Source organism: Tachysurus fulvidraco, chromosome 1 (genome assembly GCF_022655615.1).
Source record: "Tachysurus fulvidraco isolate hzauxx_2018 chromosome 1, HZAU_PFXX_2.0, whole genome shotgun sequence".
NCBI lineage: Eukaryota > Metazoa > Chordata > Actinopteri > Siluriformes > Bagridae > Tachysurus > Tachysurus fulvidraco.
In genome coordinates, this window is record NC_062518.1 from 14,172,181 (window position 1) to 14,199,680 (window position 27,500).

Here is a 27,500-nt window from a genome sequence, read left to right on the forward strand (position 1 = left end):
AGCCTTAGCATGTAGCTACCTACTATCATGTGTGCTGATAATTGATCATATAGCGGTAAAGTAAAAGTGTATTAAACATTAGTATACTTACAGTAAATTATATTATCAAAGGTGCTAACAGTAGCCCCACCCCCAGGCGCTAATAGTAGCCCCACCCACAGACCCTATTGAAGGTACATTATCAAAGCGCTAACAGTAGCTCTGCCCCAGCCCCGCCCACAGCCCCTGACACAAGCGGTTCTTAAGTCTAGACCAGCAACATTTTGTTGCTACTTAAGAACCACTTTTCAGAAAGAACTAAAGGTTCTAAATTAAGAATTTAGAAAGGTTCTAAATTAGGCTCTGGCTCCGAACCAGCACTCAAACTGCCTCGGTGGAAAAGGGGCAATAGATTACAGACAAGGTTACAATTACAATAGATTACAATTACTGAACAGTTTTGGCAGGAATCTCACCCCTGACCTTGGAGGTGCGAGACAAATATGCTAACCGACCATGAAGCAGGAAGTAACCGGTTGACCAAAGTTCATGAGAAATATGGCATTGAGAGCGGATGTTACACCAAATGTACCAAATTCTACGATGTCCGTGTGGGAAAAAATGACCTTTAAAACTATGTTCCATGCAAAACAGGAATAAAAATAAAGGCGCTAGACATTTTCTGCATGAAGGAACGGGAGAAATGTGTCTCTAACGCTGTTAAACATTACAGAAAGAGGCTCTGTGCTGCTATTCTCTCCAGTGATGACGAGTCCAGGGGGTGCCAATAATTACACTACCCATATGGTTAAATAAAAATGTAAATGAAATCCCTAACTGCGTGAGCTGAGGATTGACCATAGAAATATGACTGTGGAGTTGAGCTTATGCCTTGTGTAAATTCAAAGAGGATGTAAATGAGCTTCTGGTCTCAGGTAGGCTCAGTCGTGTCTTGTGCATAATGATATGGAAAGACGAATGGAGACGAGGATTCTCTCTACATGTTGTCACGAGAGGACGTGCGAGCTAACACTTGTGTTTGAAATGCCGTTATGGTCGAGGTACAGTAGATGACTATGTCACTGGAGCCTGAAGGTCTCAGAGTCTCTGTGGTTGAGGCTTACGTAAGCATGCTAGCATTCTTTACTATGACCTGTACATAACCTCTATAGCGTAAAGCAGGTAACATTTAGAAGCACAGAGACAGAGGGATAAAGAACTGCGTCCAATATTGCATGTTAGTAAAGTTCAGACGTTTGTATTTTTTCTTTGCCGTAACCTTTGTTGCATTCGTCATGCAGTATGATACCTACCCAGTTTGTTATATCGTCATATGATACCTACCCAGTTTGTTATATCAGTCATATGATACCTACCCAGTTTGTTATATCAGTCATATGATACCTACCCAGTTTGTTATCAGTCATATGATACCTACCCAGTTTGTTATATCGCTCATATGATACCTACCCAGTTTGTTATATCGCTCATATGATACCTACCCAGTTTGTTATATCGCTCATATGATACCTACCCAGTTTGTTATATCGCTCATATGATACCTACCCAGTTTGTTATATCGCTCATATGATACCTACACAGTTTGTTATATCAGTCATATGATACCTACCCAGTTTGTTATATCAGTCATATGATACCTACCCAGTTTGTTATATCAGTCATATGATACCTACCCAGTTTGTTATATCAGTCATATGATACCTACCCAGTTTGTTATATCAGTCATATGATACACAGCTATTTGTTGTGCTTTTTCAGCAATACACACACCTTTGATACACTTCGCTACTGAAACACAGCAGACTGTTTATTTGCGTTTTCTCAGTGATGCACAATTTTAGTTTTTGTGCACTGGTTCACAGATGTGTTTGTGCCCTTGAACTGATGACTTTCTTTTACACTAAACCTTAGTTTTTGCATTCACATACATTCGTTGTGCTTTTGCACTGAGGTGTAGGCAGTTTTTGTGCTTTCACAGCATGTGTTTTGATAAGCATCTTTGTTTTGCATTCACAGCCAAACACGGACAAAACAAACACTTTGAGTTTTCACATTGCTACACACTGTTATTATTTTTTTAAATGAATACAACGATTGAGAGTTGTGCTTTTGTCGTTTTGTAAAGATGTTTGTTTAGCTATTGCACCGATCCTCGGCTTAAGCACATATGTGTGTTGTGTCTTTGCACTGATACACAGATGTGTGTCGTGTCTTTGCACTGATACACAGATGTGTGTCGTGTCTTTGCACTGATACACAGATGTGTGTCGTGTCTTTGCACTGATACACAGATGTGTGTCGTGTCTTTGCACGACACACAGATGTGTGTTGTGTCTTTGCGGTGACTAAAAAGATGTGCATTGTGTCTTTGCGGTGACTCAGGGATGTCTAGTCTTGTCCCTGTTATCAGGCTGTATAGAATATTAACATTGTAAGGTCAGAGGTCATTTTTTGTTCTACATGTCCTTCTCTCCCTCCCTCCCTCCCTCCCTCCTTGTCAGCAGCACACACTAGGTCTCAGAGCACATTATTAATAGTGCCTGTGTCCTTCTCTTTCAGCCTGACGCCTACTCCGTTTCTTACATTAATGTATCTTTACTGCCCCCTACTGGTGCAGTCGGGGATCAGATTCTATGTTAATCCCAGCACACATACACTTGCTGCTTGTAGACTCACCCAGTAAAGCTGCACCTCTTGAGTCTCGCCACTGGCCACATGTCTGTACTGGATGATCATATGGTGTGAGTGTGTGCTTCTACTGTACTGAGTGTGTGAGAGCGTCTTTGTGCGCATTGTTCGCCCCAGACCCCTTCTCTGTGGTTGTCAGTCCCTTTGGAGCACAGGCCTCTCTTTGTGTGAGGCGTTACGTTAACAAGCAGATTATTGTGGCTCATGTACATGTAGCCCTGCTGCTGGAACGGCTCGCGCCTTCTCAAATATTTGCTTAAGTCATCGACTGGATGAGGCCTCTTGTAATCTTAAGCGTGAACTCAAACCAATGCTGACTGAAAAAGATGGAGAGAGAAATGAGGAGGAAGAAGAAAGACCCAGTCACATGAATTACTGTATTTTTTTTTTTTGGTTAGTTATAAAGAGAAGAGGTTGACTGTGTTTGGGCTGCATACGTCCAGGTTAACAAACGTTTAATAAAAAATGAGTTTGCTGTTAACGTATCTGACGTCTGCTTTGTACGTCCGCTTTTTTAACGTTAAGAATTTGATTTCCATCTTCCATCCTCCACACACCCACACACTCGCAGAGTCTGTGCTACTATGTGCATGTAACCTGCCTCACAGGGTTCAGAACAGGGAGTGCAGTCATCATCATCATCATTCTTTTTCATTTGTTTATGAATCCTATGTTTTATTGCCACCTCCAGAATACTGCACTCTTTGTTTTTTTTTTATTTTTATTCGCATTCTGTCTCGGGTTTTTCTAAATCTGCTGTTGTTGTTTTTTTTTGGCCTCTTACATTCACGGTTCACTAAAATGTCTGCCGTTCGAATGAAAAGCTCTCACATGGGAGATCAATTAGTCTTCGATGGGAATCTGAGACGCTTGACTGGTGTTTCAGGAAGCAGCGATAGCCACGCTATGACTAACTGGGCGTTAAAAATACTAAAGTATTCATTTAGCGATCTAATCGTGAAAATTATTATGGGTTCGTTAGTCGTACGGTTATTTTTGTTTTTGTTTTGTTTACAAAGAGGATGAAAACTGCATTAAAACTTGATTGGTCTAAAACATTTCCCTATAAATCCTGTTAAAATTAGATAGATACATAGATACCTAGGTACTTTATTCAACGCTTTTTTTTTTTGTCTTAAACATCGTCCTTAATCTATTTCTTTCTTCCCATCTCTCAGCTGTTTGTAGGTTTGTCCTTCCCCTATGAAGGCCCCGCCCCCCTGGAGGCTATAGCCAATGGCTGCGCATTCCTCAACCCCAAGTTTAATCCACCCAAAAGCAGCAAGAACACTGATTTCTTCAAGGGAAAGCCCACTCTGAGAGAGGTACACACACACACACACACACACACACACACACACACACACACACACTTTATTAGGCAGCTCTCACATTACAAAGGTGAAGTGACACAATTCAGATTTTCAGTCTTTCTGCGGCGAGACACAGATCAGGTTGTTTTCCCCCTCAGGACTGTGAGAACACAAATGTCTAATGGAATCAGACCCGAGTTCTCTTTTGTTTGTGGTCTGAATGACTGCAGTAGTGAAAGAAAGAGATGTTGATGTGTCATGTGCAGGCTGTCAGTGTGAGAGTTCACAATCACTCTGGGTTCATGGATGTGAATCTTGGCAAACAATAAATAAATAAAAATCCAGTGTGAAAATAACCTAGGTTTCGTTTGTGTGTGTTTGTGTGTGTGTGTAGCTGACTTCACAGCACCCGTATGCTGAGGTGTACATCGGCCAGCCTCATGTTTGGACTGTAGATATAGAGAATCCTGGAGAGGTGGACAGAGCAATCAGAGCCATCCTCAGTCAGAAGGTGAGTTGCAGCGATGGTGATGGTTGTTGTGGTGGTGGTGGTTCTTCTACTTCCACTATTCTCACATGCTCATGCACTCTAAAGCACATTTGTTTGTTCTCTGTATGTTGGACCAGTGCAGTGTCCCTGTGTGTCTCACTGTTTAATAAATTGACTTTATTGTCTGTCTGTCATATCCAGCTAACTTTTATAACTCTTTTATATTGACTTTTATTGTGCTTTATGAAAATTAATCTTTTTTCCCAATTAAGATTAACATTTGATGCTGTGTGTGTTTGTGTGTTTGTGTGTTTGTGTGTGTGTGTGTGTGTGTGTGTGTGTGTGTGTGTGTGTGTGTGTGTGTGTGTGTGTTAGATTGAGCCCTACCTACCGTATGAGTTCACCTGTGAGGGGATGCTGCAGAGAGTCAACTCCTTCATCGAGAACCAGGTGTGTGTGTGTGTGTGTGTGTGTGTGTGTAGGGGTGTGGGGGGGGGGTGAGAGAGAGAGAGACTGGACTTAAAAGTTTTTAGCTTCTGGTGTTTACTAATTATCCAAAATCAGCATAAAAATAACACCATACATTAATCACAAGCTTATTAATAGCGTACAGTGTTTGACTAATATGGGAAATAGTTGGAAGGTCTCAGGATCAGAAATGTGTAGCTCAATCTTTAACACATCGACATAATGATGAGAAGACCATCTGTAGCTTTGGTGTTATCTTGTCTCTCACTTTGTGTGGGTGTGGGTGTCTTTGGGTAGGATTTCTGTCACGGTCAGGTGATGTGGCCTCCTCTCAGCGCTCTGCAGGTCAAAATGGCTCCAGCAGGCAAATCTTGCAAGCAGGTTTGTCAGGAGGAGCAGCTGATCTGCGAACCTTCCTTCTTCCAACACCTGAACAAGGACAAGGACCTGGCCAGGTGAGCGCTTCAGCTAGAAACACACAGACGCACTTCAGACGTCAGCTCATTTTCCTTTCATTGGCCTTCTTTGCATGTGGTTCAGCTCAAATCTGTTGGAATGCAAAACAGTTGTAGCAGCAAATATAAAGGTGCAAAAAAAAAAAGATGTTTCGGTTTGTAGCAGGGTTTAAGAACACTGAAAACATTTGATATGCAAATGAATCCACTTCATGGTGGTAAAGTAACCCTGCTTTTAACCCAGTGCCTCTGTTGATGAATATTTTCGCTCCAAAACTATTGAAATGGCAAATATTTCTTTATACCACACACCAGACATTTGGGTACGGAGTCATGGAGGTCTCGTGGACGAAGCGAGAGTCGAGGATGTCAGATCTGATTTCCGGGTGTTTTTATGTAGACGTGGTACACAAAATAAATGTTTTGTATCCGACTATAAGATTTCTGTTGAAGCAAAAGTATTGGAACGGATCGGTCACTAAACTGTTGCATTCTTCTTGTGTGATGCTTTTTACAGAGTTTGAGCGTTTCAGGGGGCTTCTCCTTCCTGTCTCCTCTTCACAAGGTGAAATTCTGCTCACTTAGGTTAAGGTCTGCTGATTGACTTTCTCAGTCTTTTTTATTTTCCTCGGTGTTTAGGATGATCGTCTTTCCCCGTGATGATTTTCCTCCCAGTTAGATCGGACGTATTTCTCTGTAAATTGGACTCCAGACTTCCTGCTGCTACCATCATGAGTTAGATCATCATTAAAGATTAGTGAGAATGTTCCAGAAGCAGCCATGGACGGCCAAGCCATGATACTACAGTACCACCACCATGTTTCACAGATGAGCTTTGGATCAAGAGCAGATCATTTATTTCTCCATTAGTTTTGGTAGAGGTTCCTCTTATGTCCAGAGCTTCTGGGACTCGTCTTTGTACTCCTTCTTGTGGTTTGGCCTCGATATTTTTGCTCCCTAAGTCTTTTTCCAGGTATGGATTGTGGTACCTTCATGAGGGAGCTGTTGATGATGTCACTGTTGTTTTGGGGTTTTTCTACACAGCTCTCGCAATGTTTTCGTCATCATCCGCTCTTGCCTGTTAGGTTCTTCTTCAGGACTTGCCGGTTTGTTTTTTTAGCTTAGTGCTTATACTTAGTGCTTGTGCCTTGCCTCAGTTTCTCTAAGGACAAATGTGCATATGTCTTCACAGGTGAAATTACTTCTCAAACCAAGAATAGATGTTCAGAGCTATTTTATTGTTCACACAAATAAATCAACAGGACACACGTGAGCAACTAGAAACAACTGTGAAGGGCGTGTGCCAATATTTTTGCTGTCCTAAAAACGTATACTAAATGTGCTTCGTATACTAAAAATGTCATTTAGTGCATCAGTACATAAATACCCAGAAATAAAAGACAGAATTCTAATCTGCTTTCTCATAAAACCCAGATGTCTTCTACAGCACACGCCAATAAACTGGCCTCATCGTTCCAATACTTTTGGAGGGAACTGTGAATCTATGGTGTTAACTGAGCTAGTTAACTGAGCTATGGTGTTAACTGCCACTAGAGGGCAGTGTTGTCATGATAATGTGTCATGGTTTAATCTGCAGTGTAAGGCGTGCTTCTCTTTCTTCCTCATGTCTGAACCTACTGAATCTCTGTCTCTCTGTAGGTTTGGTGTCGAGTGCAGGACTGTGGAGAGTGTCGGGGACATCGTGGTCCCTGCGTTCGGGGAGTCGTCACGTCACTGTGTGCTGCAGGCCGATCTGCTGCTGTTCAGCTGTGCAGGAGCTCATCCTTCACTCCAGCGCATCTGCCCCTGCAGGGACTACATGAAGGGCCAGGTGGCTCTGTGCAAGGACTGCTTATAACACACACACACACACACACACACACATTCACGCACACACACATTCCAGTGTTTCCTCTTCAGCCCTGGGTCGGGGTCCCCATCATTTAGGTGTCAGACAAGGTTTTCATATAGAACTGGTTCGATTTCTACTGCCTCTGTACATTAACTAGCTACCAACATTTTTTAACAGATAATTGCTGTCCATCTTTAGCAAGCCAAACTACAAAATATTTATTTACCACGCACATTGCGGGGGAAAAAAATGGAAACGTTCTTTAGGGAAACATCAGCAAGATGAAAAAGGTCTTCATCAAGACTCGCTTTGTAAAGCTTGTTATGAGCATCTGCTGTCGTCGCTCTTAGGCTTGTTTTTGTTTTGGTCTCACTGAGAGACTGTGAGAGAAATAACACCAGACCTGGAGAAGAATCACAATGATTACCGATTACTAATAACTACTGATTCCCAATCATTTCAAATGTCTGCTAATGATCAACTCCTAATAATCACGAATTGGTAATTATTGACAATTCCCAGTACTAATTACCAATAATTACCAATTCCCATTAATAATTACCAATAATTACCAATTCCCAGTAAAAACTACCAATTCCTTATGATCTTCACTTGCTAATTTGCAATAGTTACTGATATCCAATCAAATCTGTGTTAATTACCAATCTCCACTAATAGATTTCTAATAATGACAGTTTCCCACCAATATTCCCTGGAGGTCCAGTGGCAGGATCAAGAATTTCACAACCCAGCCACCAGGGGCTTAACTCTCAGTGCCGGTCCCAAGCATAAATACATTTTCAATAATCCTGAGGGCTGCATGAGGATAGGCTTCCGAAGTGAAACCTGTGCCAAATTAAATAAAATTCTATTAATACAAATAGACAAATAGAATGCTGTGGCAGCGAAGGACTACTATGACGACATCATCTGCCCATTAATTACCAACCAATTTCCAATAACGTTCAATTCCTGATCGTTCTCAAATACTCGTTCATCTGAAACGTGCAGTGAGAATCCAAGAACTGCCTCCAACACCAACCAGTTCAGAGCTCCAGCTAATTCCTGAGTAAACTTCTAACTGCTTCTAGTTTAAATCTCAGTCCTGAACCTTGACGTTTACTTTTGTTAAAGCTTTCTGCTGGAACTTCTTTAGGTCTGATCTGTTGTGTTGGCTTAGCTTCGGTTACAAAAAAAAACGAATATGAGGGGAAACACTGCACACATGCACACATTGCTTGTGATTAAAAGAACTTAAAGAATTAAAGGGACAAATACAAAAGAAAGGCCAGACTGAACAACTGATGAACTGTTCTCCAGGACAGCCGGAAATACTTGAAGGAGGCACGCAGGTTCACTGGAACTCGTCACTGCCCCGCGTGTGTGTGTTTGTGTGTGTGTGTGTGTGTGTGTGTGTGTGTGTGTGTGTGTGTGTGTGTGTGTGTGTGTGTGTGTCGCAGGAGACACTCCAGCGCTGCGCTCTTTAGATTTTATTCTATTTTATTGAATCTTCTCCGTCCTTCTTGTATCTTCTGGAAATCACAGGACCAACGAGCCCAGGAAGGTACACGATTAATGCACCAGGAAGAAGAAAAACGTTGGCGTCCCTGCGTGTGGAGGATTTTCTATTCAGACTGCACTGCATTTTAATGTATATAGAAAGTTTAAACTAGAAGTCGATGTGTTGCAGCGCACCCACAATGACACACACACACACACACGCATAAAAACACATACTTTCTTTTTCTGTTTTGTGGCCTGCTTTCAGAAAATAACACAAAGCCGTTCAGATCCTCTGTGAGATGTGATTTAACTCTGCAAGCAGCTTCACTCCCCTCAAGCCACCTTGGTTAGCCCTCCAAATTTTTTAGACCGTATTGAAATCACTCGGGAACAAACCCGGACGTGACATTCGTATTAACGCAGCTCATCTCCAAACTCGTGTACATACCATGTTCTAAAAAAAATATTCTTCGCAGTTCAAATTTACAAAATCATGTGACTTTTTTTTTTGTTGTTTTTGTCTCTTCTTCTCCTGGGGTTTATGGGTTGAAGTTCCTTTCATGTCTTCGTTCTCCTGAAACAAATCTCAACCGAGCATCAGATCTTTTCCTTCCTTTCCCTGAGTGAAAGTGCACTACGCCACGCTTACATACTGAAAATCACGTGACACTGTACTATTGTTTATAAGGATTTTTTTTATTTATTTTGTATACAAAATAATGTATGGTGATTTTTTTTTTCTTAATTTATATAGAGTAGGGTTCTATGTTTGTTTGTGTTTATTTTATTTTATTGCTTAACAGAAGGAAATATTATTTATGCTAAATTAAAAGTGTGTTAAAAGAGTGCGCGTGCTTGTCCAAGACAGACCGAACAGACATATGACGTCGAGGACAAAATGAGGACAGCACAATCGGTGAGATTGTCTTCTTTATCCTTTATTTTCATTTTACTACTGTTATTATAATTATTCATATTAATTATTAATTATTATGACTCACAATACACTGGAATGATCTGAAATCATTATTTATGGGGTTTTTTTCGCATCCCTTAAATGATGCTGAGGAAAAGTATCCCTTTATTTTAAGACTACTGATGGATAAGAGTGATTTATATTGATTTTTTTTTTAAAGTACACCTTCCAAATATGGTATCATTTCCCCACCCCTCAGTGTCTCTGTTGTGGACAAGCAGTGCATCTTGAGTACAGATTGTTTTTTTTTTGTTTGTTTGTTTGTTTGTTTTTTTAAGTTCTTGTGTGTCGCATTTGCACATTTGTATATATTTATGGACGGGTTTCTTCGCTTTGTTTTCTAACTTATTCCACGCTTTTGTTTTTTTTTTCCTCCCCTCACAAGATCTCAGTTTGTATATAATCGTGAAGACCGTTTTTATTTTCTGTTCTTCCGTGCCTTTTCCGAGTGTAGACGTGTAGATGCGTAGAATGACAAAACACAAACAGAACCGTTTTCATATTTAAAAAAAAACTGGATTTTTGCCAAAAAAAAGTGGAGATGGTTAGAAATGTAAAGTTCGTCTTTGTTTACAAGTCGATGAAGCGTTAAAAGTTGCACATTTGATGAACAGGCTAGTTATTCATTGCAACGTAATTCATTAATGAGATTAGAGACTTTAGTCGCAGTAATTACGCAAAGTATTGATGCAAATGCAAGATTCTGTTTACTGCTTTCCTATGATTTTTATACATTTTCTTGTTTTGTTTTGTTTGATCTCCCTCCACATTTGTGGGTCAAACTTTACATCAGTTCATCTGCTTTGTGTGTTTCATGTCATGACAGTGATAGAAGATTAGGGGACATATGTTTTTAAAAAAGAAAAAGTCTTTTTTTTTTTTTGATCAATACGCTGGATATATCTTTATTTTTCAATAAACTCTTTCTGTGACAACAGAAATTTCAATATAATATCTATGTGCACTCTAAAGCAGCATATATTTATTTATATATATGTGTGTGTGTGTGTGTGTGTGTGTGTGTGTGTGTGTGTGTGTGTGTGTGTGTGTGTGTGTGTGTGTTGCGTAGATGTATATATCTTGGGGCTCTTTGCCAGTTTCTGTCACACACAAGTGAGAATTTAAGCCATGCAGAAAGCCTTTAGCTTTGTTCGTGTATTAAACCACGCAGTGCGCAAACAAAAGTGTTGTTTGCGTCGACCGCGTGTTTGAGCGCATCCCTGTTTCTGGCAAAGAGCTCCACAGCACAGGAAAATCCCTAGGAAAATATACATCTTCAGAAACGAGGCAGAAACCTATTGAACTTGATGTACACAGTATCTATTTGCAAAAAAAAAAAAAAAAATTTACACCAAAGAGCAACGCGGCGCTTTACCGTATTACCAGAAAACGCAGGTAAAGACTCACTCTATTGCACGTAAAAGTCAGCTAGCTACTAACACTAGTGCACCCATGGCCACTACATTATTGGTCTATTTGCTACATGTGACGCTCAGATACCTGACAACGGTCTCAAATATACATCTGAAAAGGCGAAAAGAATTAGCACATAACACTTCTAAACTTCTTCACATCCTCTGGAGTCCTTACATGTGTGATAATACACTCACTCTGTGTGTGCGCTAACAAACAACACAAGAGAATACGCTGAGGTGGGATTGTTTTTGTTGTTGTTTTGTTTAGTTTGACTTGAGGTCTAACTGTGTGGTCAGTTTAAAAAGAATTTAGTTTGTAGCCCAAGTGGCTAGAATTAGCGTTCAGGAAGAGATTTATTATTTTAATTTTTTTTTACTGTGAAAATAAATAAACAAAACGATGAAATGTAAGCCACATGAGCCTAATGCTAGCCTCTAGCTAGACTAGCATCGGCACAAGTTGCCATCAGCACAAGGAACAGGAAATGTAAGATGTTACATAAGGTCTTTGAGCCTACTGCTAGATCCTAGCATTCATGAAAAGATTCATGAAGAGATTTTAGGTGCCAAATTAAATACTGTAAATAAAAGTACAAAATGTAACCTACATGAGCCCAGTGCTAGCCTCTAACTAGACTAGCTACTTTAGCTTTAAGTGCTAAAGTAAATAAATAAATCAATGTAAGCTAAACAAGCCTATTGCAAGGCTAAGGCTAGATTAGCTAGAATTAGCATTCATGAAAAAATTGTAGGTGCTAAGTAAGTAAATGAAAGTATAACATGTAAGCTACATCAATCTAGTGCCAGCCTCTAACTAGACTAGCTACAGTAGAAGTATCATTTACTACATGAGCCTAATGCTATGTCCTAGCAAGACTAGCTGAATGGACTGTGATATTAGCAGAAAAGTTATATAATCTGAATGCTAGTCTTAAACTAGCTAGAATTATCATAGAATTATCAACTGAACCCGTTAATTCAATAATTAACTTTAAAAGACTCCTAAACTAATAAAGGACCATGTGTATGTTCTATAAGTCTAATGCTAGTTCCTAGCTAGAATTCGATTTTTCTATAGGTGATTTAATGACAGGAATAACCAAGTTAGAAAAAAAATGTAAACAATGATGTAACGTTAGCTTAAGAGACTTTAGTCTTTAACTAGACTAGCTTGGATTATTATTCATGAGGGGTTTTGATTATTTTTCAAGTGAAGTAACATTAAGTGTCAAATAAATGAAATATTATCTTCACTAAAACTCTGTAAGGAACATGAAATGACAGTGTTGCAAAAGCAAGAATAAGACTAGTGTTAGTGAGGTAATCTGACCATGGAATGAGAAGTTAATATTAGCCACTAGCTAGAACAAAAGGCAATGACACTATTAATAAATTGACTGGCAACAAAAAGGTTTAGCCTCTGTGCTTCTTAGTGGAAAGGTTATACGCTAAAGAACTTCCTAACCTGCTCACCTGGATACTGTAGATTTAGATGCTGAAGAACTGCTGCTGTACTCATCCCAGGACTTTTATTCACAATATACTCATTCTGAACACTTTTTTTAACTGAAGTTTTCTACACCTGTGTACCAGAATGATTTATAATCCCACAATTCATTGCTGTCCCAAAGCTGAAGTCTGAAAATTGAGCTGCAATGAAAAAGTATGCGGTTATGAGAGGATTGGAAGTCCGATTATGGGAGTTATATATAGGTAAAAACTATCAATATAGAGAAGTTTATTTATAACATTGTGATATGACCAATGGTTTATTGACTAGTAACATGTTTTCTCCAAATACCTGGCTAATTTCTTCAAAGTTGACATCACACAGTAAGATACTTTTTTTCCAGTAAAATGTCTTTTAGACTTTATGTGAATCCTGAATCCAGAGCTGTGCTAATCACCGTACGATCACATTCGTACAATTTGTGCGTAAACGGACAATACTTCATCAGAAGACGATACCTTTGAATTAATCGAACGTAACACATGACTGCACCATTCGAATGTGTACACCAGCCACGTCACCTAACCTAACACCGGCAAATTCTAGCTAATTCCGATCATTTACATTAATTAAGTAGCATATTCATCAAACTCAGTTTACTACTACCAATAAATCTACGATAAACAATGTATAAGTATACATAATTATTATAAATTAAACTTTTGACTTTCAGAACAACGTAACTCTGAGTGTTTATGTACACTATTAAGAATTATGAGTGTGCTAATCTTTCTGTGCTGTTCTAACTCTTGGATGTTCCGGTTTGGACAGCTGCGTTGGAGTGTGCTTCTGTGCCTGTTGGTTCAATCACATTTTTCTACTCTACTAATGATACTCTGTCATATCTGTCCATTATTACTGTATGAGCTGCAGGATGTGATTGTACTGCACCTAGCGGGTTTGTAGAGAGGTAGACGTCCACCTGGCGAAGAAATCCACATCCTGTAATCACATTTAAGGAAGAAAAATGTCCAGATGAGGCGAAATTCTAGTTACAGTAACAGCGTGGCAGCTGCTTCTTCATTTGTCGCTCTAGGTGCACAGAATGATCCTGCTGAAGATGAATGAATGCTAAGTATAGTTTTGTGTCTGAGGTACCGCATGAGGTACCTCTTTCTCTCTCTCTCTCTCTCTCTCTCTCTCTCTCTCTCTCCTTCTCCTTTTTTTTTTATTTTTCGACAGACACTCCAGTCTCTGGCACTCCCAGCCACATGTAGTGAGTGTATAAGAGCAGGTGTGTTTTCATTGCAAGACGCTTTCTCATCTTGACAAATGATAAATACACATAAAGACATACTCAGTAGCTCATTATTTTTAAGACCGTTAATGTCCTTTTTAAACATCATCAAGATCAGCTGTAGTAGATTTGCCAGACTCATGAAGAACGCTCCCTTGACCCAGTTTCATATCTTCAAGACTTTTGTTCCTGTTCCTGTTCTTGTTCTACTTCATCTTCGCCTTATTCAGAGCGTCTTCACAGAACAGGGGTGACACTGGAGACAATGAGAGATTGCTGTGATGCATTGTGTGTGTGTGTGTGTGTGTGTGTGTGTGTGTGTGTGTGTGTGTGTGTGTGTGTGTGTGTGTGTGTGTGTGTTTGTGTGTGATATGTATGGGAGTGTTTGTGCGTGGGTGAGTGCTTCCCTTGTTGACGAGAATCTCTTCTGTGTGTGTTTGTGTGGGTGGGTGGGTGGGTTGGTGGATGTATGCAAATAGAGTCCACTGTCTCCACTGTGAGCTGTTGATCCTACTCGAAGCGCTCATAGTGTCTGGTTTGTCTCACTCGAGGGACAATGTCAATCAGCAGCCTGAGGAAAGAGGCAGACACATGACTGACAGCAATATACCCTACAGACATGCTACAACTGACTTGACAATGACTTTGTGTATACTGACTTGACAATTGTATATTTATGGCTGCCAAGTAAAAGCAATAAAAAAAATGTTATTTATGTTACTACTTAACCATGTTAACGTTAACCGGCCAGAATGTCTATGAAATGTTCCATCTACCTTTTCCACTCATATACATATATGGGCTTTCTAAAATTGGAACTCTCTGATTGGCTCTTTCCATAAGTGTGATTCTTGAATAATAAGATGAACACACATGGTTTGAGGCTAACTGCCTGTGATTGACTTTAATTTAGTAGTGAGCAGCAGGACTAAGATCCACCAGCACCCAGCAAAAAAGTCTAAGGACCAGGTTGTTATTTGCGGAATAAAACCAGGTAACATCTTTAGTAAATTATTTATCCTAATTGTGGCCACTTTAGCTTGCATTACTACTTTGTTAGTATTTAGGGAAATAGACCTATGGACTAATTTGGAAAAACATTCTGCAGAAGTGGATGTAACTGGTCAAAATCCCAGCAGTTGGTCAGAATTTCTTCAGGAGTGGATGGGATTGGTCATGGGTACTTCTGGGGCAGCTGGGATCAGGTAGAATTACTTCGGAAGCAAGAAGGATTGGTGAGAATTACTTTGTGACACAATGGGATTTGTCAGAATTCCTTAGGGAATTGATGGGATTGGTCACAGGTACGTCTTGAGCAGGTGGTATTGGGTAGGACTACTGCAGGGAAAATAGAAGGATTGGTGTGAATTCCTTTGTGAGTGGGTGGGATTGGTCACAGTTCCTTTATGAGTGGGACAAGGATTGGTCACAGGTACTACTGAAGCAGGTGGGATTGGTCAGAATTCCTTTGCAAGTGGGTGAGATATGTCTGGTACAGGGTGAAATTGGTTAGAATTCTTTTGCGAATGAGTGGAAACATTATTTATCATTTCTTCAGAAGTAAGCAGAATTAGTTCAAATATCATTGGAGGCAGTTTGGATTTGTCAGGTTTCCTTTAAGGAGTGGGTAGGATTGGTTTGTCAGACTTCCTTTAGTCAGAGATCTAATGGCATTGGTTGGGATTGGTCAGACTTTCTTTGATGGTTCTTAAGATTGGTCAGAAATCTGCTGGAAACAGGTGGGACTGGTAAGAATTCCTTTGGAAACAAGCCTCAGACCTGTTTACCCAACTATAAACACTTTTATTCATTCATTCATTTTCTACTGCTTATTCGAACTTCTCCGGTCACGGGGTGCCTGTGCCCATCTCAGGCGTCATCAGGCATCAAGGCAGGATACACCCTGGACGGAGTGCAAACCCATCACAGGGCACACACACTCTCATTCACTCTCACACACACACACACACACACACACTACGGATAATTTTCCAGAGATGCCAATCAACCTACCATGCATGTTGGGGGAAAGATATATTTAATAATTCTAATGACGACTAACAAATGTTAATAACGGCATGTGTTCTAGTAAGACAAATAAAGCAAAAAATCTTGGTGCATCTTTCCAGTGAATGTTTTACATTTGGGACTGAGAGTAATCTAAAATATCTTACTTGATGCCATAAGCGAGGATGATGAGTCCAATCAGCACACCAATAGTGCCATCCAAATACCAAACCTTCGGGTTGTGCTTAAACACTTCAGCACTGATGAGGATGGAAAAACCCATGACTCCGCCCACCAGCGAGTTAAAGCCTGCAGGTAAACAAACAAACAAGCAGAACAGTAATATGTCTGATATGTCTGATTTACTTGGATGTCATACGATAAGATGTTTAGCATCACAGTAGCAACAAAACAAGCGTTCTGCGATTAAGTTTAGGAATATGTTCGTATTTTAGAAGTCTTTAGCTATACATAAGCTATTTAGTTTTATGAAGAGACTCTACAAATGGATGCATTAATATAAACATGTCATTTGCCCTGCAGACAGAACTATTATCAGACCTGCTGTTATAGTAAATGAATAAACACCGATCTGAATTCAACCCCGCTGTGGTCTAAGGTATTTTATTATTTATAGCCTTCGTCTATCTTTTATTCTCATCTAATTCTCAGGAAGGACTTGTCACAGGCGCAGTAAAAGGTGTGTAATGATGGACTGTGTTAGGAGGAAATTTTTCAGCACAGGCGTTAAATTTCACACTCTGCTGCTGAATTTAGGTGCATGTTAGTCAGCTTTAGCAAGTCTGCATGTCTGGGTTTGCTCTACACTCAGTGCAGAGAGGGGCTGTGAAATCAGTGTTGTTTGAAGTTTAAAAGAAGATAACATTCTGCCATGTTGCGTTGAGTGGGTTAACACAGTATGCTCAAACTCGGAAAAGTCTCCTGCATATGTTTACACTGCATGTGTAGAATTTTTCAATACTGTCTTGATCAACTTTCCCTAATGATTCAGCACAATGTGGTTGAATCTTTTTACAATTTGGTCATTTTTATATTGGAATGAGTCATGATGGTTTTTTATTGTATATCGAATTGCTTGTGTTGTCGGGTTTTGTTCGATGAAATTAAGTTTGTCAGAGGTTGTCTTTATCAGTACAACTATTTTGTATTGGACTAGGGACACAGCTAGTCGATAAAGTAGCATAGGGAAATACCTTATTATTTATACAGATCTTTGGCCAACCAAATGGTGCTGTTTCTTATATTGAAACCTCTTTGGATGTGGTTCATTGTACATTTAATAATTGATTAATTAACATTAATTATACATGAAAGGTTTGATCACAAATACATGAATTACTGTAGTTTATTCATATATATATTCTCATTAAAATAGCATCCATTGAGTCATTCATTCATTTATTCATTTTCTACCGCTTATCCAAACTACCTCGGGTCACGGGGAGCCTGTGCCTATCTCAGGCGTCATCGGGCATCGAGGCAGGATACAGCCTGGACGGAGTGCCAACCCATCGCAGGGCACACACACACTCTCATTCACTCTCACACACACACACACTACGGACAATTTTCCAAGTTTGCCAATCAACCTACCATGCATGTCTTTGGACCGGGTGAGGAAACCGGAGTACCCGGGGAAACCCCCGAGGCACGGGGAGAACATGCAAACTCCACACACACAAGGCAGAGGCGGGAATCGAACCCCCAACCCTGGAGGTGTGAGGCGAACGTGCTAACTACTAAGCCACCGTGACCCGCCCTAAAATAGCATCCAAATTTAGTCAAAAAAAAAAAACATTTTAGTTGACAAAAAAATGCTAACTAAATCCAAACATTTCACCAATTAACATATTATTTTAAACAACATTGACTGAATGCGTGATCAATTCAAGATGGTGTTTACAAACGCATCCTGACTATCACGCGTTCACCTGCATTCATCTTGTGCACCTGCGCATTCATGCAATTATTCAATCAGCCAATTAGGTGCCCGTGGAGCAATGCATAAAATCATGCAGATACAAGTCAAGAGCGCTAATTAAAGGGCTGCAGAGGCAGAAGACCACATAGGGCTCCACTGCTGTCAGCCAAGAACAAGAGTCTGGGGCTTTAGTGAGCAAAGGATCACCAAACTGTGCAGACGATTAGAAAATCATTGCCCAGTCTGATGAATATCAATGAACAGGTGGCAGGTCAGAATTTGACATGTCTGACCTGCCTAGTGCCAGTCGTTCAAGATGGCATTGGTGTAATACTGTGGGTATGTTCTCTGGGAGGGTTGTTTGAATCCCACAGCATATTTGAGTATTCCATCTGAGTCCCTTCCTGGTTTTATGGCTCGGTTTCACTCATAACATATTGCCAGGTTTTTTTTTTTGTTTGTTTGGGGTTTTTTATAGAAATTACCTACTGCAGGTTTATCTCTGAATCTGTTACACAGGTTTTGCTCGAGAGAGAGAGAAACGGGTGTGGCTAGAGAAGTGACGCAGATGCGAATGACGCAGTAATTAAAACATACCATCAGTGATGAGTGCCCTGCTGGTTAGCACTTTACCCAGCATGCACTTCAGAACAGCCAGAATTGTGCACACCAGGCCACTGAGCACCGACACGCTGTAGAGGAAGTCGTCCTGCGAGAGGGGGAAGAGAGGAAGAGAGAGATGCAAGGCACAGATGGATGTTGATGGAGAGGGGGAGAGGTGAAAGATGAGCGATGGGGAGAGAGATGAGCAAAGCTGCATACTTAATCTTAGCCAAATCATTAATACTGCATGCCAGCCTTGTAGGCAAGAAATACTGCAGCGCTGCAAGGTTAAGGTTATTGAACACAGCACTTTCTCTCTCTCTCTCTCTCTCTCTCTCTCTCTCTCTCACACACACACAAACACACACACGAATAAACATGCAATATATGTCAATAAACACAGTCTGATGAATCTGCAGTATCCAAAAACTCTTTAATGCTGCCAAGGAAAAGTAATCTAAAAATAAATCCCCAGAGGCGTGGTGAATTAGGACGCAACCGATAACCAAGCACAACAGGAGATCCACACACTCATTTATTCCTCTTAAAACACTGACAAGACGACTTGGTGTCTACAGAGCCCTGATCTCCACTTTCAAATAATGTCTCCTGCATCTTCCCAGAGGCTAAAGCTTTCAATTGAAAATCATGACGTCCAACAAATCAGCAGAGAGAGAAGCAATCCAGAAAGTTTGGCTGCATCAATCCTTAGTGTCTCAGACGTACAGCACTGGAACGACACATGAAGCAGGAGTCACATATGAAAAGAAAGGGACTGCCTCCAATCACACACTGAAGAATCGTATCTACAGACAAGTAACATCCTTCATCTTCAGCAAGCATGCTAATAACTCTGATAACTCTTGATGAACAACTGGAGGATGCTCACTGATTCTGAGGATGTTCCCACATGGACTTCCTGGATATACTGTGGGTGGTGGATTGTATGGTACGGGTACGAACATGAGTTATAGAAGGGAAATGATTTATAAGCACACTGTTCAATGCGGATCAGAATGGGTTCCCTCCTGAGTCTCAAGCTTCTTTGTGACTATTGTAATGTTAAAAGCGCTATACATTTCATTCATTCATTCATTCATTCATTCATCTTCTAGCACTTATCCGAACTTCTCGGGACACGGGGATCCTGTGCCTATCTCAGGCGTCATCGGGCATCGAGGCAGGAAACACCCTGGACGGAGTGCCAACTTATCGCAGGGCACACACACACTCTCATACACTAAGGATAATTTTCCAGAGATGCCAATCAACCTACCATGCATGTCTTTGGTCCGGGGGAGGAAACTGGAGTACCCGGAGGAAACCCCCGAGGCACGGGGAGAACATGCAAACTCCACACACACAAGGCGGAGGCAGGAATCGAACCCCCAACCCTGGAGGTGTGAGGCAAACTAGTGCTAACCACTAAGCCACCGTGCCCCCTCGCTAGACAAATCAATTTTGTTGACTGTTCATCCATCTGTCAATGGAAAGGACCACCATGAAGTCACAAAGCTGGACTGGAATTCAAATTTGTTTCGGTTAGTTGGCTGAATGTAGACTCTAATGAGCGATCCCAAGGCAATGGTGGTGAGAAAAAACATTCTGAAATGACCAGAAAGTCCTGGGATGAGCACAGGACAGAATTTATGATCACTGCAGCAGTGTCAGTTGTTTAGGTACAAATCTTCAGTATCTATGTGAAGTTATCCATTGAAGCAAAGGTGAGCCTTGGGCACAGCAAATGTCCATATTTGAAAACCTGCATGTGTACAGGGTAAGAGTGACCGCAAAGCATAGAAACTGCTCACATGCTCCGCAAAACCCCCAGCCCCGGAGGTGTGAAGCAAACATGCTAACCAATAATCCACTGTGACCAAGGGAGACTAATCCTAGATCAGGAAGCCATGATGCCTGTCTGGGGCTTTTTTTTTGACACCCATAATCGTTTTATTTGTTTTGGATATACTGAACAAGCGGTTTATGTTTAGACAGGTGGGGCTCATAGAGAGAGACTTTTCATTATTTTGTACAAACACATATTGAGACACACTCCCATTACCTTGCTTAGCATCACTGTAAGGGGAATTCTATATCGCACATATGTTTGGGAGGGTTTATCTTTCTTATGAGGTTTGTTTGTAAGATGAAAATTAAACCACACACACACACAAACACACACTCTCATAACCTCAGTCTCTGACTTATCTATCAGGGTTTCAGTACCACACCTGTATTCTGTACTGCTTTATGTACTCGGATTCACACAACCAGTCTAAAGCCGAATATTTGTTCATTCTTCAGTGAAATTCATGAACTCATGCAGATGAACTTCCAGTTTCTGAGGAAACATGATAACACACACACACACAAACCACTAGCTTTAAATTAAACTTTATAATAAGCATAAAGAAAACACATCTAGTTTAAACAAAATGTTCATTGTTCAGTATAATTAACTAACAAAATGGATGTGTGTGTGTGTGTGTGTGTGTGTCCATTCAAAACATAATATAACATGCCTTAGAGAATACATTATTTAATTCTGAAGACGGCAAAACTTAAACTTGAAAGTGCATTTGTGTACGTTTGTGTGTGTGTGTGTGTGTGAGAGAGAGAGAGAGAGAGAGAGAGAGAGAGAGAGAGAGAGAGAGAGAGAGAGAGAGAGAGAGAATAAGAAGGGGAGCAAATGGGATGTGTCTAGAAAAAAAGAATGTGTGGATGAATGGAGTGCGTTGGTGAAAGACAAGGAAAAGAGGTGAAGAACAGCTTGGAAGTGTATAGAGCTCAAGGTTTCAACAGAGAGGATGAAAGGAGAGAGAGAGAGAGAGAGAGAGAGAGAGAGTGTGTGTGTGTGTGTGTGTGTGTGTGTGTGTGTGTGTGTGTGTGTGTGTGTGTGTGTGTGTGTGTGTGTGTAAAACATCAGCAGCAGATGAAGGCAGAAAAAAATATCAGATCTATTTTTAACAGGTGCTTGAATGTGCCAAATGCAACTTCACAGGCCAAAGCAGGAACTCAGGTCCTCTAGAGAGCAGTCAGAGTCCTGATTAAAACATCACCACACACACACACACACACACACACACACACACACACACACACACACACACACACACTTTTGTCTCCGGTTTCTCTCACATTTTTCTTTAGATGCTTCTGTCCTATTAACTCTGTTACATTTCAGCATGGGGTAAGTAAAGCACAGCATCTTTGTGTGTTTGTGTGTGTGCACACGTGTGCGAGTTGAAGGTGGGGAATAACCGAGCTCTCTTCCCTCCTTATGTTGCCAAGCAGCCCGAATTGCCTGGCAACAGAGGAGTGAGCTGATTCGCAGCATGTACACACCCTTCCCTGGCCTCCCACTTCGCCCTGTGACGCTATCTCATCTCACTTCACACCTCAGCTGTGTTCTGTCACTTCTTCCTCTCCTGACGTCTTTTTTTATGAAATTTAACGTTTGAATGATTTTTTTTTTAACTTTAATTAAAAGACAACGATGCTGATAATTATAAATGTCTTACAGATTTGGATTGTATCGTGTGATGCTAGGTATCTGATGTTAGTTAACCAGCCCATACTAGTTCCCACTCTCTCTTTTTAAGGGTGAACGAGTTAAAAAGTGTAACCTATTTTCTGTATTGTTCTTTTTCTAGTGTCTTATTTCTTTAGAGTAGAGCTGGAAATCAGGCCAAAAAAAGTCCCAGGATTGGGAGGATTTTACTTTTAATATAAGCAGTTTGACAAATAAAAGCCACACTCATTAACACAGGTCTGCTCATTAGGTTCTGCACAGCAAGTACCGCATTCATTCATCTTCCCTAACTGCTTTTTTTCTTGGCTGGAGTCACTGTGATTTAAATTTCTAGCTTCTTTATATTTTGGGAAGGAATTAAGTTTGTTTAAAATGATCACAGGTTTGTGACGATGCATAGGGATTGGTAGGATTGTTGTGGGAGTTGGGCCACATGAAATTATTTTCAGTCATAAACAGTTAATCAATGGAAAGTGATTTTCTTCAACAATCAGTCATGTTTATTAGACAGACCCATACATTTTATTTAATTGGACCTTGGTCTAGTCCCTGTGGTCTATGTCTGAATATACTAAATGAATAAGCGGTAATGAAGCCAGACATTCATTCATTTATGCATGTTCAGTTCAGACTTCTCCACCTCACATCATGGATTACAAATCCTCCTCTGGGATATCCAGAGATTACCAAACCAACAGAGAATCTCAGGTCCTCGGTCTGTCCCCTGAGATGATGCCTCTAGCAGGAGTTTACTACAATATATAGATCTAGTGGAAGCCAATATTCTCTGATAACTGAAAGAATTCAATAACTGGTTGGGCCATATCTGTGTCTTTCGAATCCACAATTCTTTAGAATGTATTTATTAGCAAGGCAGTGGACATAAAATACAGATATTCCAAAAAAGAAGCAAAGTAGTCAAGGCATGTTTTAGGGAAACAGGGAAACATGGTTCAGAACTCGGAACTCAAAAGAACGGCAAGACCTTGTGAGATGTCATCAAAGTCTTAATTTCCAATGTCACTTTCAACCAGGTGGAATTTCCTGGTGCTGCTCTTAAAAGAAATGCTGTCTGACATTCTGAATATCACCTGCAAGTGCCACGTTCCTGAAAGACACCTGATAGTATTCGGATATAGTGTGGGATCCATATCCATGCAGGTACATTTACAGCAGGATAGCTCATCCTTTTCTTGATGTTCTTTTCTTGACTAGTGTTTTAGAAACCTTGGAAAACCATCTCGGTCTAATACAGTTCTGAACAAGTAAGGGCTCCTAGAGGGAAACCCTGGCCTTAAGTTGTACAGCAACTGGAACAGTTCAGTGTTACCCACATCTCAGCACAGCTCAAGGGGTACAGTTGTTGGACTGCTGGTGTGGGTTTAAACTAGTGGTGTGAGTCAATTAGGACTTACTGATTAGTTTAGATGCATTAAGACAGATTTTCCAACACTTACATGCCCAAACAAGCCAACTCGTGCTTCTTCAGGGAATAAAATAATTTTAGGAGGCAAATGTATTTCAGAATTCTATTAACTACAAACATAGTGTTGCAACATTGGGTTATTCCAACCTCCCAAAAGACATTTTCTCCAAAGGTGGATTATGGAATGACATCCCAATCTCTTGGGCATATCTGCCTCATGTCCAGTGTTCCTGGTATACAGTCTAGATCTACTTCAACCCTGATCAGTATAAAAGTGTTAATGATGAATAAATAATTGATTAAATGAATGAATGTACTGTAGGGTAGTGTGTTAGGTAAGGTAAATTCCCAAGCCATCTTTGTTAAATGGTGGTACTAGGTTTGCTGAATTTTCCAGGAAGGAAATAACTTTGACTGCGAATAAAAAATGGCATTAGAAGGTTAAAACTGGATAAAACTGCTGTTTCTCATTTGGTGCTAAGAACAAAATGTAACCTGATCTACTAAAATACTGCACTGTGTATGATTCTGTATGCTCTAAGCTGTAGAGATGGAATAGCACTGTGACACCCCTGCCGTGCTCGCATATTTATGAGGATGACTGGCCATTTCATGGTCCCTGAGGTCCATACTGATCAGTTTTCAACCGAGTTTAAGATCTAGTACATGAGGTACCGCTCAGAATACCATTAGAAATTGGGTCCAGGAACAGGAGTTTCAAGCGCATGAGTGTTTCCAGAATATTTGGCACTGACTGAGAGGCAGTTCACGAGGAGGATGATGTTCGAATAAAGGCAAAGTGCGACATCTTTGCAAAGTAACAGTGTGTACAACACCACCGGCATGACCTCGAGTCTGCCTTGACCCCACGCCTGGAGTTTCTGAGGTCTAGTTTTATGAGAATAAAGATTCCTGTCGTATCTTAATCAAGTGACATTGTTCAAATACTGCATCAGTACAAAGAACATAATTGATAGCCTGTTAACTGTTAATTGCACAACAGATTCAGCAGGATAATAGTTTTATAGCCAGTTACACTAAGGATTATCCTTTTTCAAGAACTTTGGTGAACAAGTATGTTCCATGAATTGGTCCTGAAAGACCTAGACAAGCTGGTAGACACCTGATTGCTGATGGCACTCTTGGAAGATAATTTGTCTGGGGATTACACCTTGCAGGAAAAAAAAACGAACATCTATGCTGTTTAAAGTAGTTTACAAGGCCCTAAAAATATACACATGGCATATCTTCACCCCAAGGCAATGGGTTAGCAGTGCAAAGAGTCTTGCCAGCAAAGACCAAAGCATAGAGGATTCACAAGGGAAAGTGCAGAACAGAGGAGGAGGCAGCAGTGTAAACTCCTCATCAATCATATACTGTGTAAAGGGACTTCAATCAATCTTTTTCTTGCTCATGCACAGACTGGACTCCTTTTTCATAAATCCTGCTGCCACTCAGTAGATATTATACAAAACCCCAACGCCTATAGCTACGGTTTACAGTCTACACTCTATAGCTACAGTCTGCACTCCACCATATACAGTACAGCTACAGTGTAGTCTACAGCTACAGACTATAACTAAAGTTTACAGCTACAGCTACACTCTACATTTACAGTCCACAGCTACAGCTACAATCTACATCTACACTCCGACAGACCTGAATCTGTTGTTTGAAAACAGCAGAAGCATACACTGGAATCACCAATCAGTCTGATGGTTTAACATGTAAAATACAGAACACTACCATGAATGATTTCTTACCACTTCAGGGAGCACTCTGGTAGCGAGATCATGGATAGCCTTAACCATGATGGTTAGTGCAGACAGGATAAACACCACCCCCAAAACCACACAAGCTCTGTAAGAAAAAACACACATTATGTTAGCGACAAAAGAACAAATTATCAGACTAAATTTAAACTCTGTGTACCGCCTTCAGTCTCAGACCCATTAAAAATAGCATCATGGCCACACCAGAACTTTTCTAACCAACTTGATCTTGGATCAATATATTTATTCTATTATTAAGTATATGTTTTCTGCAGTATGTACTTCGGTACTATTTTGGTTGCTTATCATTCTTTACTGCAGTGAGGAGAAAAAGTTGACGGGGTGTTCTGTTATAGGAACCACTGACAGGGTGGTGTGATCAGTGAGGTGTTTTGTTGCCAGGAGCGATTTTTATTTAGCAAAGAACAGCATGTCAGGAGTCGAGCAAGCAAAATTAGTCAGGCTCTCTGTCAATCACAAGGACAGACGAAGGCAGATAATACTTTCCTCTAAGTATGTTACACTGCCCTATGATGCAGCAGGAGCAGCGGTTTAAAAAGGTCTGTTCGTGTGTCTAGTACGAAGCATGTGATGCCTACTTCGTCATTTAGCTATGTAGTATCACATGAATACTCAATGATAAGCTCGTTCCTGTTATCACTTACTTTAGAGATATAATTTTTTTTTTTGTAGCTTGTCATGTTATCGAGAAACCTTCGTCCTTAAGACATTCCTGAACCTCCATCATCTGCTCTATTAGCCTCATGCTAATGCTGCCCTTTGGGCTTGATGGTAAGATTCAAGCTTATTCTGTGGCAAAGAGAATATAAATATATATTTACCACATGTTTGTACGTGACCTTTACAGAATGATCTATGACTAGCTCAGTTGTCAAGGCACTCTAAGGCAAGATGGACTGCATGCCGTAGTTAATGTCGATCGGTCTCTGGTGACAGTCCAAACCTTGTGAAATTTCCATCACAATCTCACTGGATTAAAAAACTTCAGGTAATCTTGTGCATATTTTGTAATATTTACTAAACCAGGGCCAGGAAGCACAGGAATGAATGCTCCACACATGTACACACTTTAAACTTTGTCTTCTGGCTTTGCTAAACAGCAGTATGCGAGTGCAATATTGCTTTTATACAACAATAGTGAATAAGTGACATTTCAGACACAATAATGACCAAATGTTTTTTTTGTTTGTTTGTTTGTTTGTTTTTTTTTTTGTTTGTTTTTTTGCTAAACAGATCTCGAAGAAGCCTGGCTAGGTAGCTAACATTGATTTCTACATTACTGCTAAAGGTTCTTCGGGTAAAATTGCCACCCATTCTTTCTTTTGCCTTCATCTGACAAGCTTTGATATTTCAAGCCAAAAGTTATATTCCTAAAAAAAAATTGATCGCCCTGTTTTCTGATGATGTCACTAACTCTACTTTAGTAACTGTTTCCGACTAGGAAGTGGAATTTTATCTTGAGGAGATGCGACACAAGCAGTGAAACAACCGGGAGCGGTTCTAGGAAATCCAGGCACCTTCGGAACACCGCTCAACCAATCAGATTAAAGTGGCGTGGACTGTTCTAAGTAACCTGTTCATTATTTCACATATTCTGACATGCAGAAGGGGATACATGATTTAAGAATACGCTTCAGTTTGTCCTCACAAATCTTTCTCTATGTTCTCTCTCGTGGTGCTAAGGTAATACGCATGCTGGGGCCGGCTGGGAACACTTTATTTCAAAAGATCAGGGTTGTGCTCAGAATTCAGACAGCTTGATTAGGGCGTAAATTGAGATGTTTCCGGATCCTGAGTTTCTCTTTTAAAGGTCAGATTACAGCTTTTAACATTTGAAGTCAGATTTTAAAAGATGAGCCTGGGGATAATTCCTTCTTCCATTTTATACAACTTATTAAAGGCATATTAACCATATACCTATTTGATTGAGTATCATATTAACCTTCTTTAGAATTTTATGTAAATGCTCTGGAGTACACTTCAACGCCGTGGCAGTGCCGCAATTCAAATCTTGAACGTCATGATTTGTTAACACCGGAAAGTCTGTTAACAAATTAGCTAAAGCAAATAAGGAGAATAATTGACATCTTCATTAAAACTTCAGTAAGTAAAATGGAAAATGTTAGAATTTGCCTGAAACAAGTTAGAAATTTGACTTTTACCTGAAGATCAGAGCTGAGGACGTTATCGACATCTAGAATCAAGTTGTAATTTCACTTGTGCTTGTTTATATGGGTTTATGTATAGTCTTGGATTTAGGAAACAATTTTTGCATCTTCAGGAAATTTCT

At 40.3% G+C, this 27,500-nt stretch overlaps 2 protein-coding genes across 2 annotated transcripts in view; one reads left to right on the top strand and one right to left on the bottom strand.

The window, feature by feature from the left end:
• Positions 1-10,699, top strand: part of mgat5 (alpha-1,6-mannosylglycoprotein 6-beta-N-acetylglucosaminyltransferase) — a 70,115-nt gene extending 59,416 nt beyond the window's left edge. Inside the window, exons 13-17 of the mRNA XM_027168562.2 lie at positions 3,867-4,013; positions 4,396-4,512; positions 4,867-4,941; positions 5,257-5,414; positions 7,074-10,699. Of these exons, the coding sequence (XP_027024363.1) occupies positions 3,867-4,013; positions 4,396-4,512; positions 4,867-4,941; positions 5,257-5,414; positions 7,074-7,272 (696 nt within the window). The 3' untranslated portion in view covers positions 7,273-10,699. The remainder of the gene's footprint in view (positions 1-3,866; positions 4,014-4,395; positions 4,513-4,866; positions 4,942-5,256; positions 5,415-7,073) is intronic.
• Positions 10,700-14,202: 3,503 nt separating this feature from the next.
• tmem163b (transmembrane protein 163b) overlaps positions 14,203-27,500 on the bottom strand; it is a 41,369-nt gene continuing 28,071 nt past the window's right edge. Inside the window, exons 5-8 of the mRNA XM_027168608.2 lie at positions 25,181-25,277; positions 18,454-18,565; positions 16,082-16,223; positions 14,203-14,478 (exon numbers count right to left, since the gene is read on the bottom strand). Coding sequence (XP_027024409.1) covers positions 14,418-14,478; positions 16,082-16,223; positions 18,454-18,565; positions 25,181-25,277 — 412 coding nt within the window. The 3' untranslated portion in view covers positions 14,203-14,417. The remainder of the gene's footprint in view (positions 14,479-16,081; positions 16,224-18,453; positions 18,566-25,180; positions 25,278-27,500) is intronic.